Below are 19,612 nucleotides of genomic sequence, written 5' to 3'. Positions count from 1 at the left end.
CATTCATTATCATTCAGTGACCATTCATGGCAGGAAAATTAAACTGTCTACTAAAGACATATATGCCCTCTACATAGTTTAAATGGCCTTGGCATCAGACAAAGAGCTGAGGGAAAGACCATGAAAGAGACCACTTTACTAAACCTTTTCCTACATTGTGGTGCAATGGTCAAATAATAGAGCTGCAACAGCATGTGAAAACAGCTTACTGCTTTAAAACAAAAAAGTTATTACAGCTGGTGCCCAGTCATGTGATTTACATGGATTCTATGTTATAAAGCGAGGATTGTGTTACACAGACACTGTTAAAATGCTGGCGTAGGTGTATTATTCAGATGCTTTTGTTACTAGAGTTCCACAATGCTAGATGGAAAACATCTGAGTTATATAGAGATGCTGTCTAGTCCAGGCTCTCTCTCTCTCTCTCTCTCTCACACACACGCACACACACACCATTTTAAAAGCTACTGCACAGTAAATACAAAGAGCTACACATAATCAAAACAACACAGCAGATCACTTAAACCAATAGAACCATCAGTCTTCATAATATATAGTTTATAAGGTGGAAAATAATGTACACATATTATACATAATACAAATCAGTTGCTGATCATATGGGACATGCATAGCTATACTCATATTGTATGTGCATTTGCTATATTAAGAAATTATCTCCCATTGAGACAGTCTACCACTTAAAGATTCTAAGTACTTATAATGAGGAAAATCAGTCGAGACTTTTTTTAAAAATATCTTCTATATATGCTTTTGTTCTTAATTTACAGTTAAAAAACAGGATGCAAAAGCTGTTGTTGACTAAATTATTTTAGAAACAGTATGTTCTTGTCTGAAATTTGGTTGCCAAGTGCAATTTAGCAGCTGTGGTTTCAATTATTTATTACAATAGCACCCATAGGCCCCAAATCAGGATCAGGTCCCAACTGTGCTAGGCATTCAAGGGTTTTAATTACACTGTGTCAAAACAGATTATTCAAGATTGATGGAAAGCAGCTTGGAAGAATTGTGCCATTTTTCTCCTATTAATTCACTTAACATTAAAAGTGGTGAGTAGAAAATCACATTTGAGAGCCCTTTATCTGTTTTACATTCAGTAATTTTATCTTTACAGAAAACTGACTTACTATACTACTGTATTCCAGCAACCTACAGTAGTTGCCACGTGTATCCCTGACACACTCCTTTAGGAAAATCAAACACTTCCTTCTCTTTAAAAGCATTTAATTGATGAATATTAAGATTGGATCTCTTCCTACACCCTCATAATAAGACTCTGCTGGGACTGAAGAAAATACAATAAATTGGACACTAGGTAATTTCTTTAAAAGGTCTACTCCACAGTCAGAAGAAATCTTAGCTCCAAGAACTCTTATATCGTACATGAGGGGGGGGGAAAAGGCATAGCACTATGTTCAACATGAGTTTACCCCAACTTCTATTTTGGGTAGCAAACATCCAGCTCATTCGCTTATTGTAGTCCTCATATAAAACTTTCAGCCTTGGAGACAGAAAAAAAAGCATACCTACCTTAGAGTGCAATTCTGCTCATCAGTGTTAGTTTTGGAGGAAATACACTCCCCATCTTCCCCTGAATCCTCGGTTTGCCTCCTTACTTCAACTGTGACTTCCTGGAAAGGGTTTATAACATAGTAAGACACCAAGTCATCAAGTTTCAGTCTCCTGGAAATATATTATTATGGAACCTCTTATTTGTGGGTTCGCTCTGCTTGAGCATACATAAAGTCAGTAACGTAACATGTCTTATGCTGGTTTGGCTTCAAGGGTTGTATAGTATGCCATGTGACATCTTCTATGGCACTACGAACCTCGCTGTGCTCATGTTACTAATTTATCTCACTGGTCTAGAAGGAAACACTTAAATATAATATTTATAAACCTTAGCAACTTCTGTTTGCCAAAGCCAAAATATTGTAAAAAACTTACCCTAGCCTTGTTAGCATTTTAATACAGGCAAGCATTTGAGGACTTCTGAACTTCTTTCTGTGTTCTGTTTCTCAATAAAACACTTAAGATTGACCTTCCAGAATTGTATTACCTCAGTACCTTCAAACAACCACACCCAAAGTCTAACACTGTATTAGAAACTCTGAACTCATGGGAAATACAATTGCACTGGGTACTCAAACCAACTAAATTATACACGTGATGTATGTAAAATACCTTTAATTTTCTTTAAATCTAATAGATTTTGTTATATACATCTACAATGCACCCAGCACTGTATTATCCAAGTGATTAAACAGTGGGTTTTGGCGTTGGGTTTTTTTTTTTTTTTTTTTTTTTTTTTTTTTTGGGGTTGGGTGGGGAGGGAGGGTTGGGTTTGTTTTATTTTGTGCCAATCCAAGTAGCCTCCACTGAACTTGATACTAACAAAATCAATGCATGTATGGTATATATTACAGGATGATTTTTATTGCTGGATGGGCAATAAAAGAGGAATAATTCAGCTATTCCTGCCTCTTCAGAATAAAATTTCTGCTTTTGAAAACAGTCACTTGTAAGCTACAGCCCAGAAGATTATTTATACAGGTAACTCCTCCCCCCATCACTCCAAAAATCCTAGTGAAGACTTTTGTTTAAATTAAAACCAAACTCTAGACCAAGTGAGTTTTTTCCTAAGGGATCTCTTATCTTGTCTGAAACTACTGTTTAAATTTTGACTCCTAGATTTTTTTTTCTTAAAACGGGGCAAAGGGAGTTGAAGAGCAGGAAATGAGAGAGGAAGGGAAAAGGGGGAGGAATGTTATAAATATGTGATACCCTGTTTTGTTTTTAACTTGAGCCCAATATTTTGTATTTGCAGAGGAGGCAGTTCAGCTCAAATTGACGGCCCCCCCCCCCCCCCCCCACTAGGATCCCTTACACATGAGGCAATCTTGCAGCAGCTTTAATATGCCTTTAAAATAACAATAGCACAAGGGTCAGTCATTCAGTTTCTCTCACCTGCCAACTGTCCCCTCACTCACACTGCAAAGTTAAAAATTAACTTGTTCTTTGCTTGTGAGCTGAGCAGACTTTTGGCATCTCTCTGAGGATTAGATTTCTTTTAATCACTCATACACAATAGAAGGGCCACCTATTTTTTCTTTAAGTTGTATTAACATTTATTACATCCTTGGATTTTCAAACATAACCATTAAGGTGAGACAGCGAGTGCTGCAGTATCTGGTTATTTGACCAAGAGAATTTAAAAGAAAGAGGAGAATTGGTAGCGCACCAACCAAGTCACTTTCCTGGGTGGTGATTGCATACTGTTCCTCCTTGCAGTGCTTTTTCCATCTTCGAGTTCTATGGGGCCAGAAGACATCTGAACTGGGGAAGGGGGTTAGGGAAGCAGATGTCATGTTGGGTGAGGGTTTATTGCCATCATCCTCCCCTCATCCCTATTGTAAAGTATGAGATATAGTTAGGCTCAGCAGAATTCAATTTTTAAAATAATTTTGATAGATAATATTGATGTTTATTTTTAACCATTTTTTCCTATTTTTATCTATTTAAATTTTCACAGTTGAAGGAAATTATGGGGGAATCAAGCCATGGTCGGGATCAAATAGTAATTATTTAATGATAATAAATATTGAGATTCCAAAAGTGTAAGGTTTTTAACCATTAAAACACAAATTGTCAACATCAAATATCAAAATATACAAAACAAATATCCTTAAATCAAACTCTAATAAATTCTCAAGCAGCATTTTTCTTACTTTACCTATTTGAATTTCTATTGTCATTGATGGAAATATCCTTTTTGTTGGTTTGTGTGTATCCGGTGAAATCGACGTTTACAAATATTTACTGATAAAAATAGAATCCGTCCCACCTATATAGTCTAACATCACAATCAAACTAACCAGTTTATTTTCTCTTCAATCATGCCAGTGACAATACAAAAGTGACTGAACTGTTTAGCTCAGTGTACTTTGTTCCATGTTGAACTACTAATATAATATATGGAGATATACCTATCTCATAGAACTGGAAGGGACCCTGAAAGGTCATCAAGTCCAGCCCCCTGCCTTCACTAGCAAGACCAAGTACTGATTTTTGCCCAGATCCCTAAGTGGCCCCCTCAAGGATTGAACTCACAACCCTGGGTTTAGCAGGCCAAAGCTCAAACCACTGAGCTATCCCTCCCCCCCTTTTACACTAATGTAAAGCCTTTTTATGTGAGCTACCTGTAATAATACAATAACAATACTTTGCAATTCTTTGACTATACTTGAACACTTACATACACAATTTATTTTTCTTTCCTCTGTCACATTCTAAGGTAAGAGGAGATTACGAAAGCTCCATACCTGTTTATAGAAATCAGTAGAAGGAGACGACCTGGATCTCTCGTGTGTGTACTGGGGTTTCTCATGCTGCTCATGGCTTGCATCAAGGATGTTATCGGCTGAATAGTACTTTCCTGAACTCCTTGGCTCTAGAGGTGTCCTCTGCTCTTTCCAGGATGCCTGATATTCTGCAAATGTTCCCAACCTCTGAGGCTGTTCAGTTTTCACCACTTTGTCTGCAGACTTGTGAGCAAGGTAATGGACATTATCTTTTGCAGCTCGTGTACTTTCAATTCCAAAAGAGGCTGCCCGAGCCCGTCTATCATACCACGACTCCTCACCCTCGTGCCCATGAGCCTTTTTATCAGGCCTCTCAGGCAGACTGTAGGGAGTTTGTTTCTGCGCAGACTTACGATATGTGGGCTTACTCGTTTCTTCAAAGAATTTCCACTTATCTGCAAAAGAGCCCAGGGCTTCGTCAGATGTATTTGGACGGCGGTGGGGATGGCAGTCATCTTCTGACACCCCCACTTCATTCATCTTCTCTGGTTCAGAGTAAGACTTCAGTTTTTGTTCTGATGTGAACCTCTTCCTAGCTCCAATGCGGGAAATATGATGAGTGCCACTCCCTGATGAGTTTGGTTTAGCCTGCATAGCCTCAAGAAAACCTGACACATCTTCAGAAACCCAAGCCAACAAGGAAGAGTTGCAATTATTTGTCTTCCGTTCTGGCGACCTGGGGAGATAATCAGCAGGGCTAGGTTCCAAGTCCCGCCGTTTGAAGGAAGTAGCCCTCAGGACCCTAGCCTGGGCCTCCTTCAGGTGATCCGTGTAGGAGCCGGTAAAAGAACTTTCTGAAGACGTGTTTAAGTTCTCCACTGAATCTGGTTTCCAGTTTTCAGTGTCCTCTTCTGTTTCGCTTGACCCTATTAAGGTAGCAGTGCTTTTGCTTTTCTGCAGCTTCGCTCGCCTCATTTGGATCTCGTTTCTCAGGGTTGTTGCAAAGCGATCACTTCTGCGTGCCTGCTTAGCTGTATGCGTATCAAATGGGGGCTGTCTATCCATTCCAGTTTCCAGGCAGTTGTCAGACTGGTGTTTCCCTTCCTGAGCTAAAGAATGCAAAATTGGGGTCTTCTGAGCAGAAATCTTACTACTCTCTTCTGGTCGCCACCTGATTTCTTTTTGGGCAGCTCTGTGTTCAGTGATAGGGACACAGCTCTTTGTACACTCCTGCTGATTGTAGCTATTGTCATTTTCCTCGAAACTGCCATCAAAGTTTTTCTTTTGACCAGGTTTTTCAGTAAAACTTGGTTTTTTAGGATCTTCCACTACAGTAGACTTAACATCCCCTCCACTGTCCACTACATAGTGACCACTCTTCTCGCGCCCTTCTAGCAAATGCTCGACAGGTTGTTGCGGTAAATAGTATTTTGTTTTTTGGACCATCGTGACTACGGCAGGATTTTCATGTGGTCCAGGGGAAACATCAGCCCCTATTCCAGGTTTCCAACATTCATCCTTGAGCTGTAGTGGCCGTGAGCTTCCCTGCGCAGGCTGTTTTGCTGTGACACAATAATAACGACTCTGTCCAGTGTTGTCCACCTTCTGTTCAGCAGCACCGTTATTAGAAGAAGCACTGGGCATTCTGGCTTGGTTTGGACTGTAGCAGTGAAAGTGGTTGGCAGGTAGCTCTTTATTGCCACTGTAAGAGGAAACATGTCGCTGCTCTTTAGGCGAAGTTGAAGCTCTTGCATGGTGAAAGAAAGTGCTTTCATCGCTGTACTGGCGCTGGTGGTGGTAACCGTAAGCAGGCTGTGCAAACCGAACATCAGTGCTGGACAAAGAGGACTGCAGTCTGTTAGCATTTCCTGAATTATTGTTGTACCTATCACCAGCAGAGGACAAATTGTAGTCCACACTAATATCAGATTTGTAGTTGGAATTATTGACCCTCTTTCCATCTGTGCTCCTGTCACTTGCCCTAACAGGTCTTCTTGGTTGTTCTGCAGTTTCTGAGATCCAGTCCCTCCTGTGCTGAGATTGGTTCAGAACTGTAAAGTGCTGGGTGCTGGCACCCTCTGAGTACACTGAACCATGGGCCTTCTCATGGCCTTTGGTAATAGCAAAGCTGTCACTACGGAGAGGTGGAGGTGGTGGTGGAGGGGAAGATGATTTTTTATCAGGAACATGCCAGATAGGTCCAAAACTTGATCTTCCAGAACCAGAGAGCTTGGAATCGGGCTGTTCCTCCAATCTAGGGCTCTTTCTAGTCTCATATTGAATGGGAAGTGGCAAGTATCCAGGTTTGTCCTCCAGTCCACTGTTATCATTCACTAACTGGCCAGTCTTGCTGTTTCCATGCTTTGCAGTGTCCCAGTGGCCTACTTTGTACAGCATGTTCTCCGTTGAAGCAGCATCCATGTTGGACAGAGTGTGATCAGGGGTACTCGAACTAGTGGAGAAAGAGCCATAGGCGGAATCCCGCTTGCTTTGGTTCCCTACATGATCAATGCTATTGTTGGACTTTGCAGAGGAAAGCCTTTCATACTGGGATGTTTGGAGAGTGTGGTCCCAGCTGTCCATACTTCCCAGGGAACTGAATCGCTCAGACGTGCGATGCAGATTTGACTGATCCCATGAGTTTGACAGGTCATGAGAGGAGGAGCTACAACAGAAGAACATACAATACCGTCAGCAGTAAGTCAATATACTTACAACAATGAAGCTGATTTTAAATGGGGGGTTGGTACTATCCATCCACACAGCAATTATCAGAGAGAGACATGAGCACATGTCTCCTAGTGGTTTGAGCAGGTGGAGTCAGGGCTTCATCCTTCCTCCACTATTAACACAGTGCCTGAACTTCAGCAGCTGCGTCTCAAGTTTATCTTCCTGCACAACAGGAATAATGAGGTGTAAGAAAGTCTACTTCTCCTCCTCCCCTTCGTGTAAGATCATGTTGACATTCAAAGAAAAGTCTGACCTCCCTCCCTTCATCCCCATCTCCTGATACCAAACCCTAAAGTTTCCAATTTACTTTCTATCTCCAATATCATCACCAACCCCATTCCCTCCCTACTAAACTCTTGCCCCTTCTCCCTCTTTCTTAACTTTGCCTGTTTCCTTTACAAAACCTCACCCTTAATCCCACCTGCTTCTCCAAACACAACCCCACCCTTCACTTCTAAACCACAATGTGCTGCTTGCAACCACTGCCACAAATCCCGCTCTCACCCTGCGTGTGCTCTCTCTCTCTTTCAACACAAAAGGTTTCAGCTACCATCACTTTGCCAATAATTTACAAATCTATCACACCTCCTCACTCCCTACATCCCATCCTGCAACTCAGCACAGCTCTCCAACATCTCTTCCCAGGAGCTCTGCTATCAACTTCAACTTAACATGGCCAACACTCAACTCCTGGCCTTTCCTCCCTCAGAAATTCTTCCCACTCCGTCACTAGTAACACAACCACCATCCTCCCAGTCATTCAGGCCGTCAGCACTGCCCTCTCTCTTTTACTCATTCAGACTGCCCCCAAATTTTGCTGCTTCTTCCTTTATAACATTGGTTTTTGCCCATAGCTAGAATTCTTGCCAAGGCTCATGTCTCTCATCCTGGCTACTGTTATCTCCGCTCCCCGACACCCACCTCTGGTCCATACAAAACAGCTATTACGGCCATCATCCTTGCCCACTACTCTGACCACATCACTCCCTCTTTGACCCCTGTGTGATGCTGTACCCCATAATGCTTTATGGGAATATGCTTATGAATGTATATATGACATAACTGGAATATGTTCTATGCTACATATGCCATGTAACAAAGCTCTGTAAAGGTTATGATCTACTGAATATATTCATCCTATTTGTATGCATGTATCATTTTTGTATTCGAAGTTATTAATATTGGCTATGTATTTGTTTAATTTTAAGTAGCTTCAGTGAAGCAGTTGGTCAGCTTCCTGAGAAAAGACTATTCTCAGTAAGTGCCCAATCAAGAAACACTTAAGCTAACAATGAACTTGGAGATGCCAATCCACATCTGAGCTTTCCCAGGAATGTGACCTGGCTGGTAAGGAACTCAGTCATGCATGTACATGTGACTTGCCCATGTGACTCCAAAACTCCATCTTGGAGCTGAATTCTGGATAGGAGAGAGGAGGGGACCTGCACCCACAAGAGAAAGTCTGTTTAAGCCCCTGGGAGACCCCTCCATTTTGTCTTCAGCTGGTTCAAGAGATATCCTTTGGGGGTGGAGAGGCTACCTGAAAGAAACTGGAACAAAGGACAGTAACCACAGGGGTGTTAGTGATTGCTGGACCCAGACTAGAAGGAGGCTAGTCTGTAAAAGAAGCTTACTGGAACATCTCTGAGGGTGAGATTTCATCTGTAATCACTTTCTTACTGTATTAGGTTTAGACTTGCGTGTTTTATTTTATTTTGTTTGGTAATTCACTTTGTTCTGTCTGTTATCACTTGGAACCACTTAAATCCTACTTTCTGTATTTAATAAAATCACTTTTTACTTATTAATTAACCCAGAGTATGCATTAATACCTGGGGGGGCAGACAGCTGTGCATTTCTCTATCAGTGTTATAGAGGGTGAACAATTTACGAGTTTACCTTGTATAAGCTTTATACGGGGTAAAACAGATTTATTTAGGGTTTGAACCCCATTGGGAGCTGGGCATCTGAGTGTTGGAGACAGGAACACTTCTTAAGCTGTTTTCAGTTAAGCCTGCAGCTTTTAGGGGACGTGGTTCAGACCTGGGTCTGGGTTTGTAACAGGCAAGCATGTTAGGCAAGGCACTGAAGTCCTAAGCTGGCAGGGAAAACAGACTCAGAGGTAGTCAAAGTACATCAGGTGGCAGTCCCAAAAGGGGATTTTGTGATCCAACCCGTCACACCCTGATATTAGTTCTCCCTGCTTCCCCGCACTAAATTCGAGCTTTTTTCCTTGCATTCAAGGCCCTTCACAACTTTGCCCATCCCTACCTTTCCACTCGCCATTTATCACACTTTTAGAAAACCTGACCTATGAGGAAAGGATTAAAAAGCTGGGGATGTTTAGTTTTGAGGAAAGAAGACTGAGGGGGGACCTGATAACAGTCTTCATATATGTTAAGGGCTGTTGTAAAGAGGACAGTGATCAATTGTTCTCCATGTCCACTGAGGGTAGGATAAGAAGTAATGGGTAGGGGAGATTTAGCTTAGGTTTTGGGAAAACCTTTTTAATTATAAGGATAGTTAAACTCTGTAATAGGCTTCTAAAAAAGGTTGTGGAATCCCCATCACTGGAGGTTTTTAAGAATAGGTTGCACAAACACCTGTCAAGGCTGATGTAGGGTTGGACTTGATGACCTTTCAAGGACCCTTCGAGCCCTACATTTCTATGGTTCTATGTATTATGAAGCTTATCAAGCACTTTGTGGTTCTTGGATGAAAGGCACTACAGCAGTTCAGAGGGGAGAGCAATTATACCTACATGACTATATAGCAGATTGAAATTAACCAGACTCTGGCCAGATTCTGCAGTGCTCCTTAGAATCCCATGAGCAGCAGAGAAACTGTCAAAAACCATGCCAATTTGTAGAAATGCTTAGGAAAGCTAAGAGCAGAAGCAGAGGCAGGCACTTAAGTTATATACAGAGTAGGATGACCTAAGAAATGGAGAATAGGATAAAGTAGCAGAGACCACTGTCTTCCCTGCCTCTTCTCACAAGGCAGGAGAGCAGAGGAGGTATTCAGTAGTGGAGATCCACCCTACTTTTCAACAACAATGAAGCTGTGGATGAGGAGCAGAAGACCACCCCACCCCTTGAAGAAGCTGAGCCACATGAGGGAAGGGGAGAAGAAGGCGGCTCCTTTTTCCTTCTAGTAGCTAGAGAGGCAGAGCATCAAACTTATCAGACACTGCTAGTCAAAGACTGGTACAAAACGGACTGATTTCTCACACAGGCACAGAACAATGCTAGAAATTCCAGCATTGTTCCACTTCTCTAAAACTACTATATAAAGTGTCTGTAGCAAGGTTGAGACTCACCGGTGCAGCGCCTCCTGCTGGTCATCTTGGGAATTACCTCAACTCCAGCTACGGAGCGCCTCCTTCTGGCTGGTGTCTCGCCTGCCTTAGGCCCCATGTCCTTGCCGGACCCCGGTACCCCTTTCCTCAGGGTTCTGCCCCCAGCAGTACCCCCTTACTCTGGGTTTCCCCTCGCAGGGGAACCCCCAATGCTCTAAACCCACCTTGTCTCAGTGGCTACTGCCCGCCATCATCTAGCCCCTGCTCACTGGGGCAGACTGCAGTCTGTAATAGCCACTCATCATTGGCAAGGGGATAGGACCAGCTGCCTCTGCCTATTCCCAGGGTGCACCTCTGTAGCCCCTGTAACTTTGTAAGCCTTCACCAAGGCCTGCAGCCTGGGGGTTTACTAGGCTGGAGCTCCACAGCTCCTCTTGCCCTTCCCCATCACTGCTATACTTCAGGTACCTTGCTCTCAGGCAGCTAGCCCTTCCTACTCCAGGGCTAGAGTGAGACTTCCACAGCTCCTGGCCCCCAGCCATCTTATCAGGGCCAGCTGGGCCCTGATTGAGCTGGCAACACCTGTGGTCAGCAACTCCCTCATCTGCTCTCACTCCTTTTATCCCAGCCACAGCCCTCTCCAGGACTGTTTTTAACCCCTGTTCTGCGGGAATGGGGCAGCCACCTCACTACAGTGTCCATCAAACTTTTTGTAACACACACAGTGAAAGCTAATAATTAAATTATATATCCATTTAATGGTCACTCTTGTATAGTTTAGATACAACAGAATTCCTCTCTCTGTCAAGAAATTTAAATGGAAATGAACACCCCTCTCTAGTCCTGCGGTTTACACAGCAGTTGCTAAAATGGCAAAAGAAAAATTGCCTTTGAACTTTTTTCATTTCACTCAATACGGTCAGAGGCATAAAATTAAGACATGGTGTTTAATTATACAACCAGGATGACCAAGGAAGCAAACAGCTTATGTAAAACACACAAAGATATAAACTATATCGCTTTTTCTTTTCAAACAATATTTTTAATGATAGGGCGCACTAACATATGGCTTTATATGGGGACTTTCATATTCTAAGTGTTCAAAATATTTAACTAATTAATTAGAGAGATCTTGATAGTAGTACATTAGGCAAATACAATGTTTCACACAGAAAGTGCCTTGGACATTAGAACCTTTTTCATTGTTAAGGAATGTATGGCAGGACATTGGGGCTCCTGCTGGTTTTTATTTGTTCAGTGATAACAGCATGCTTGGCATTGATCAAAATGAAGGAGAGACACTATCCCTCTTAATCCTAATTTGCAATTCATGGGTCTAATCTGAATCCACTGCCTTCAGTTGTGAACTGTAGGTACTCAGCACCCCTCCAGATCAGGCTGTAAATAATTATTCTCTACTCTGACAAACAGAACTTTAAGTTTCATCTGGGTAGCCATGGGAGATGAGCAGAAAGCATATCAGTGTAACACCTCTGTCAAAATACATAGTAATGACTTCTAGTCTAAAGTGCTATACAACTAGTCTAAAGTGCTATACAACTAACATCACAACTCAGAAGTATAGCTGTAAGAATTTCTGGATATTTGTCTGGCTGCATGTGGTCTCCTGCTCTGTTCAGCAATGTAAGTGGAATGCCGCCCATGTACTATTTAAATACACAGTACAGTGCCAGGTAAGCTGAGAGGAAGCATTATCAAGAAGTTGAGAAATAGAACGTATAAAAGCCCCTCTAGCAATAAAATGTTACAATGTAAAGATGTGGGGGGAGGATCAAAATGTGCGGGATTTTCTTTAAATAAAAATTAGTACTTGTATTACTCTTTACGGGCTGAATGCAAACTATTTTTTAAAAAATAGCAGGGAACTTTTTAAAAGATCTAATTAGTTACAGCTTCATAAAACGAAATCCTAAAGTAAGGGGGTGGGGCGGGTTGTACCACAAAGTATTAAGAAAAGAAAGCTATGATGGAGAATCTACAGCAATAAAGTACAGAATCCCAAGACAGCTTTATAACTTAGGAATGTATCCCAGAGTGATTTCCCCTAATTCCTAGCATAACTATGCTCCAAATTGGAGTTAAATTGAGAGGAAAATAACATTTTCATGAGGTTTGTTGCTAAAAGAGTGTAATTTATAAGGAGGAAATTAATAAGGTCTTGTAATCAGATCCTATCATGCTCTACTAAAAAATGAAAGAAGTTTCACGACCAAAACAAAGATGCCAGGATTTCCATTACAGGGTTGAATGAGACCTAACAAATGTAAGTATTTTAACTATAGAAAGAGACAGTCATTGACCTCTCTCTTGCTAGAAACAAACACTGAACATGTACCAGAGTGGAGATCAGATTATGGGAAGTAATTTCACTAATGAAACAGTCAATATCTTAATGTCTAAAACAAAAATGCTCTGCCTCCCCTAAGAGAGAGTTTATATTCCTTTTCAAAGAATCTTGCTTTCTAACAATACCTCTGGTATTTTTCCATTGTACTGAAGATATTAATGCATTTAGTATACCCTTCCACCTGCCCTTACAAAGATTTATGACACTAAAAAGTGGATGTGGAAAAGAAATGCACAGCAAGAAAAAAACACCTTTCAGCTGCCTTTTATTTACATACGTACATAATGAAATATATTCCTGAACTAAATTAATATTAGCAGCTCTTCACCCACTTGTTGATATATTGGGCATTCTCAATATTATCTTCACATTTTAAAAACAGATTACAATATAAATGAAATCAAAAGATTTCATGTTCACGGTTTAAAATCATGAACAATATGAGGCACATTATTGTTCTCTTACCGTGGGAGCTTGATACGTGCAGCTTAAACAGAAACTCACCTTGCATGATACCGGGAGTGCCAGGAAGTGCAGACATTGGTTGAGGAGAGCTGTGACGTGGCTGCCTCAGGCTGATTCTCTGTGAATTTGGTTGCATGCCAGGAGTGGGGCCTGCAGGCTAGATCATTTCTTCTGAAATGAAAGAGTTAGAGCACATACTTTTAATACAGATCTCCTAATAAGGTGACATGCAGTGAAAAACATTGGGCACCAAATCTAATTAACTTGAGAGAGACAAAACAGATGCAAAATAAGTTTAAATTACAATGTGCTATGTAATGCTCGACAAGCCAGTTTTGAAAAGATGCCAACTTGCCTTCAAAACACTTGACACACAGACAATGAAACATTAATTCAATGCAAGGTTTGTGGTTGTATTTTTAAGACAGGTAAATAAGTACCTAGAATTTATTCGGAACTTTCACTATTCAAAGGACCAGTGAGCTTTATGTCTCATTTTATAACATGGCGACTCTTGAATAAGATTTTGTAAAGTTTGTTGTGTAGGTGTGTATGTGGGAAGGGCTGGGGAGGAGAGAGATTAAGGACTGGAGGAAGGACAAAGCCATAAATATTTTTATTCTATCCCAGTTTGTAAGGGTGACAGAGGCCTGACTTCTAACACAAACCCAGTTCTGCTCTAGCATTCAAATGACTCAGAGCATCCAAAATAAATTAAAGGTTAAAGCTGTGTATCTAAAGTTAGCACCTAAGTAAAATCACCTACCTTTCAAATATGCTAAAGACCAGCAGTTCCCATAGAAATCAATGGGAACTGTGGGTGTTCTGCCCCTCTGAAAGTCAGATAATTTATGCAGGGGCCTAAATATTGGTTCAGATGCATAACTTTAGTCCAAAACTTTTCACCTAAATAATTCCAGAGACCCCCTATTTACCAATCCAAATAGTAAGTCTCTAGATTTTGGTCTTCTAGAATCATCCTGTGAAACCGTTCTCAACCTTAATGCTTTCACCCCACTGTAGCTTGACAATTATTTAATGATAATAATGATAATAGTAGTAGTAGTAGTAGTAAAGTCCTTGAATGGAAGTGCAAATTATTATTAATTAAGTCTTAAGTAGGTAAATATTATTGGATAAAATTTTCAAAAGTACTTTAGGTGACTCAGGAGCCAATATACCTTTTTCAAAAATGGCTTAGGCACTTTGAAGCCTAAGCTTCATTGAAAGTCAACGGGACTTTGGACAATGTTCCCTAGCAAGCATAAGTAACGTATCCAAGATCACAGAGCTGCAGCCAGAACCCAGAACTCCTGAGTCCGATCCTTTAACAGACAGACATCTTTTCCTTCCCTTATTCACCCTCTTTCTTTTAACTGGATTATAAAATAGTCACTAGATTTAAAACAAACTAAGCTAAATATTTAACTCGGCCTCTCTCCCCCAGTGCAGAAAAATCCCTTTTTTGAGACTCTTTGTAGCAACAGACAACATGGAAGGTTGTGCCAGGTTCCTGTTAACTGCCTTCCCATATTCTCCACATACAGTACATAAAGTATTTCCACAAGGCAGCTGTAGTTTTACTGAGAGGTCCTGGGGCCACGGAGTACAACAGGGGCTCCTATAAGATTACCAGAAATCCTAGGCACTTCAGTAGGCTTTTGTTTATGTTTTTGGTGCATTTGATTTGCTGCAATGAACAGAAGCAAATTCATTCTAGACTATTCTCTTTCCATGATGCCAGGTAGTTTCACTGCTCTCTGTCTCAGAAGCAACGTGAAGAAAGTAAGTTAAGTGGAGCTATCACACTGTCATTGCACACAAGCTCCAGGAGTGGGACTCAAGGTCTTCATCCCAGGAGCAGAAGCTCAGCCTTGTGTAGCGCGCCTCAGGACATATCAGGCATTCTCCTAGAGCAGCAGTTCTCAAACTTTAGCAACCCGAGGACCCCCATTTTGATTTACAATTTTTCATGGACCCCAAACCCCCCACTCAGCCTCAGGCCCCGTCCCCACTCTACCCCTTCCCCCAAGGCCCCACCCCCACCCCACCTCTTCCCGCCCGTTCCACCCTTGCCCCTCCTCTTTCCACCTCCTCCCTTAAGTGCGCCCCATCCCCGCTCCTCCCTCTTCCTCCCAGCGCCTCCTGCACGCTGCTGAACAGCTGTTCCCCAGCATGCAGGACACGCTGAGAGGGAGGGGAAGAGGTTGATCAGCAGGGCCAGCGGCCCCAGACATGATTCCACCCCCTCCCCCGAGCCCATCCTGTCCCCGCTCCTCACCCTCCCTCCCAGCACCTCCTGCACACTGGGAAACAGCTGCTCCCCGGCATGCAGGAGGCACTGGGAGGGAGGGGGAAGAGTTGAGGGAGGGAGGGAGGGAGGAGTTTTTTATTTAGCAGCAGCCACCAGGAGTTTATTTCCTCAGTTTATTTCAGTGCTGTTGATATTGGAGAAGTAAACTACAGTTGTCTTTTAGGTAAATTCATGACACCTTTAGTGCTTCAGTTCTGCCATCAGTGCAACAAAGAAGTTAAAGTCTCTATATTACGAGAAAATGACCTTTTTAACACATATGACAAGTGAAACACAAGACTAGAAAACTACCACATCACAGGTAACATTTGGTGTATGAGGAAATGGAAGTGGGAGGAGAGGACTTTCACACTGGTTTCCTCTAGGTTTGGCAAAAGGAATGAGACATTCTGCAAAGGAGAAGGAATGGGAATGATGCACTTTATAAAACCAGTACTGTACCTCATGGAACTTCTCAAGATCTTCGTAAGATAGCTCCTGGCCACATGAACATCATTTTCAGATGGCATTTTCTGTGCTACAATATCCACCATCACTTTCATCTTCCTGAGCAGCCAAGCAAGGAGAGGAACAGACTGGACTGAGTTGGGATATGAGGCAAACTGAGTGGAGGAGAACTTTAGGCTTTTGTTTCACATCTTTTATTGGTGTGCATACATGTGTTTTGCAAAATATTTTTTTAGCCATGGACTTGGAATTAAGTGAATCGCCATATGAATAAAACAGACTAAGTGCATTATAATGGGTTATTTTTTGGGATAGAATCAGCACAGGCTTATTGTATGCTTTCACAAAAAGCATGACTAGGAATCAATATACTACAAGTAGCCAAATACCAACACTTCTTCATTGTTATATCTTTCCCTGTTCAGTTGTCTTATATTTACCACTTCCTATATTCCAAAAAGGTCTCTATAAATAAGACAAAACGTAATATGAAATTAATTGTAAAACTCTAAGTGCAAATAGGTAAAAGAACTGGAAAGAAAAAGGAAGATATTAAAAATCACATTAAAAAGATGGAAAATTTTGCAGTCAACTAAAGCTGTTGGAAACACACCAGCTAGTACAATACGGCTGTATAACTCTGAGTGACAGAATGAGAGCACCTAAATCTACAATCCAGGAAACCTCTCCGGAGTTAATGGAAGCATTAATAAAAGCATTTCCTTGAGTCTCTTCCTAACAGCACTTTATATTCCATTGGGGATGGAGGGGGCATTTCCCCATGTGCTATGAACATTTTTACTTCATTAGAAAGAAGTCTCAAATTACATATGTGTAAAACAGAATTGCACTTAAATAAACTCTTCCACTCGACTTTCAGAGCAGAATCTGCCTTTTCAACACCACGGAAGTTGTAATATGGACATAGACATTAGAATGGCAGACATCTTGAATCTCAAAAGCTCTGAGCTTAGAAATTCAGAACTAGTGTTCAGATAGTTGCCAAGAAAACACTGCTGCTGAAAATCTGATACCAGTAGAAACAGATATTCCCTAGACCAAGAACCAAAATTATTAGCTAAATTGGACCAGCAGGTTTACTTGTAAACATCACCAGTAAAAATCTCCACAATATCTGGCTACTGAATCCAAATTGTAATTTCAGATTAGTCTGAATTCAGACTAAACTTCCCAATTTAGAGTTTAGATAATTTCAATTTGTTCTTGTCTAGATGTACATGTTGTATTAGTGAGTCCATTAAAATTAAGGGGCTTGAGTCAGCTCTGACCAGAGCTAATAAGAGTAAATGCAAAGAAATCAATGGAATTACACTGGTGTAAAGTACTATTATCAGTCAGATCCAAATTAGTGCCATACAGTTTGGATATATTCTATATTAATTCAGGTGACATTCAATTAAACGGGGAATAGGGAAAACAAAAACAAAATTTTTTTTGAAAAAAGTTATTCCAAACTAAGTTCTGCCCCTTTGCTCACTTCCACAGAATACCAAGTTGTAAATTCAGCAAGACACCTTTTCACATTTAGAGTCCCAAATAAAGAAAAAATTTAGTACTAGCTAGCACAACTTCAGGGCAACCGCACCTCTGTTCCCCCTCTGTGGTCCACCAAAGGCACCCACTTTAGGGTTCAGGCTTCCAGACATCACCACTCTTGGGCAGAGACAAATGCCTGTCTGCCTCCTGACTGGGGATTTTAAGGGTGCACAACTCTCTGCCTTACACTGTGAAATGCCCAGCAAACCAGACCACCTAGAAAGGCCAGAATCTGTGCTTTGGTTTCTCTCTGAGGGTTATGACCAGTGTATTGTCCACAATTATAAACAGGCTTGGCAGAATTTGATTGTTTTTGTCAACTGATAATATCAATGCTTCTTTTTAAGCATTTTTTTCAATTTTTAATTATTTAAATTTTCACAGTTGTGCAAAATTATAGGTGTGGGGGGTCAGACAACAGGATGGATCAGACAATAATTATTAATGTAGACATTGAGAGTCAAAAAATTAAAGCTTTATAACCATTAAAACACAGCTTGTCAATTTCACATGTCAAAATATCCGAAGTAAATATCCTTAATCCTAAATCAAACTCTAATATGTTCTTAAGCAGCATTTTTCTTACTTTGCCTATCTGTACATTTCTATTATTATTGATGAAAATATTTTTCCTTCAGTTTGTGTTTGTATGGTTACATCAACATACACCAATAAAAATCTAATTCTTCCAAACCTAGTTATAAATTACCATACAACTCCTTTTAAGCAAGCAGATTTATTCTTAGGGTAAAGGTATTACAGAGAAAACGTATTAAAACAATAAAAGAACCTATATGCATACTAAAAAGCTTACCAGAGGTCACCCCAATTCCAACCTAGGGTTCTCTTAGGTTTTAGTCCTTCAAAATCTACAAATAGGTTTTCCCCACACTTCATTTGCTTTAGATCCAGAAACAAGACTGGGCAGACCAGCCAGTTTTTTATAGTGCTTGGGGCTTTGATCTTTGTGTTCTGTAACAGGGAATCAGCAAACAATGACCATCTCCTCAGTGCTAAGCTTCAAAAGGCTGGGCTTCTGCATAACCAGAGTTAGGGAATGTGCATTAAACTCTGCCTAGGGATTTTCCAAGAAATCCACTTATTGTCCCAAAAGTCCATACTTGTCTGGCACATTTTCAACACAGGCTTTTGAATTCCCAGATCTTACATCTGTCATATCGCCTTGCTATAGAAGTTACATACAATCCCAGCCCACAATAACACATAAATGTAATACAATAAAGTATTTTAAGGATACTGTAGGAAATTGCTGTATCTATTATGCCAAACTAAAAGGCCACTACCAGGATTTATGTTAATACCTTATTCTACTTCTTGTGTGAACCAACAAAGGAACTAATGCCTGTCTGCTGACTCATGCTTACTATGTAACACTCAAGTGAAGTTGCAAATCTGTCAGTTTAAAAAAAGAATCAGTTATCTAAAACAGGCTATGCAATGTTTCTAAAAATGTCAGTCAAGCAATGAAAGACAAGTTTTCCAAGTTAATCATTTAGTCACTGTTCAGATCTCCAGTCAAACTGTTTCCTTTCTCCAGTGCTGGTGCTGACATACTCACATTGGCCATACTGAATCAGCACAGCTTGACCTAGCACAGGAATAAGTTTATGAACTAAAAAAGTTTGATAGAGTACTCAGTTACTATGGGGTTTTAACTTAAAAATCCTACCACTTGAAAGGAGATTTCACACAGAAGTAGTAAACTGGATGGAGTTGGGAAGGAAAGTTGGGAATATCTGTATCTCTATTCTCTGAAAAGTTACACTCTGTTCAGTTTTTAATTTATGTATTTATTTTTATTTTAGAAAGAGGTGCAATTCCTGTATCAGTTACAAGTAGAGTGCATAAAGATATCTTTAGCTAAGGCTGCACAAGCATTTGCACTGTGAAAGGTCTTCTTCAGCTGCTTATAATGTTGCCAAACTTTAATAATTCTGACTGAAATTTGTCACGCTTGTCAGTCGATAAACTAATTATTTTGGTGTGTGTTTGTTTTCTAAGAAAAGTCTAAGGAAAAATGGTTCAGACATTTTCAAGAACTCATGGAGTGTGTGGGGAGGGTACCACACAGTATTATAAAAGAAAATCTGAAA

The 19,612-nt window shown here is 40.8% G+C and overlaps 1 protein-coding gene across 3 annotated transcripts in view; it reads right to left on the bottom strand.

Moving 5' to 3' along the window:
• Positions 1-19,612, bottom strand: part of LOC112117173 (protein Shroom2) — a 191,483-nt gene that overhangs the window by 46,567 nt on the left and 125,304 nt on the right. For all 3 annotated transcript variants that reach the window (XM_024215069.2, XM_024215070.2, XM_024215071.2), the window contains exons 3-5: positions 13,220-13,351; positions 4,341-6,984; positions 1,549-1,649 (exon numbers count right to left, since the gene is read on the bottom strand). In XM_024215069.2, the coding sequence (XP_024070837.2) occupies positions 1,549-1,649; positions 4,341-6,984; positions 13,220-13,351 (2,877 nt within the window). The remainder of the gene's footprint in view (positions 1-1,548; positions 1,650-4,340; positions 6,985-13,219; positions 13,352-19,612) is intronic.

This window comes from Terrapene carolina, unplaced genomic scaffold (assembly GCF_002925995.2).
Source record: "Terrapene carolina triunguis isolate 2854851 unplaced genomic scaffold, T_m_triunguis-2.0 Scaffold22, whole genome shotgun sequence".
Taxonomy (NCBI): domain Eukaryota; kingdom Metazoa; phylum Chordata; order Testudines; family Emydidae; genus Terrapene; species Terrapene triunguis.
The sequence above is the reverse complement of the archived record's forward strand: the minus strand, read 5'-3'. Positions and strand labels throughout refer to the sequence as shown.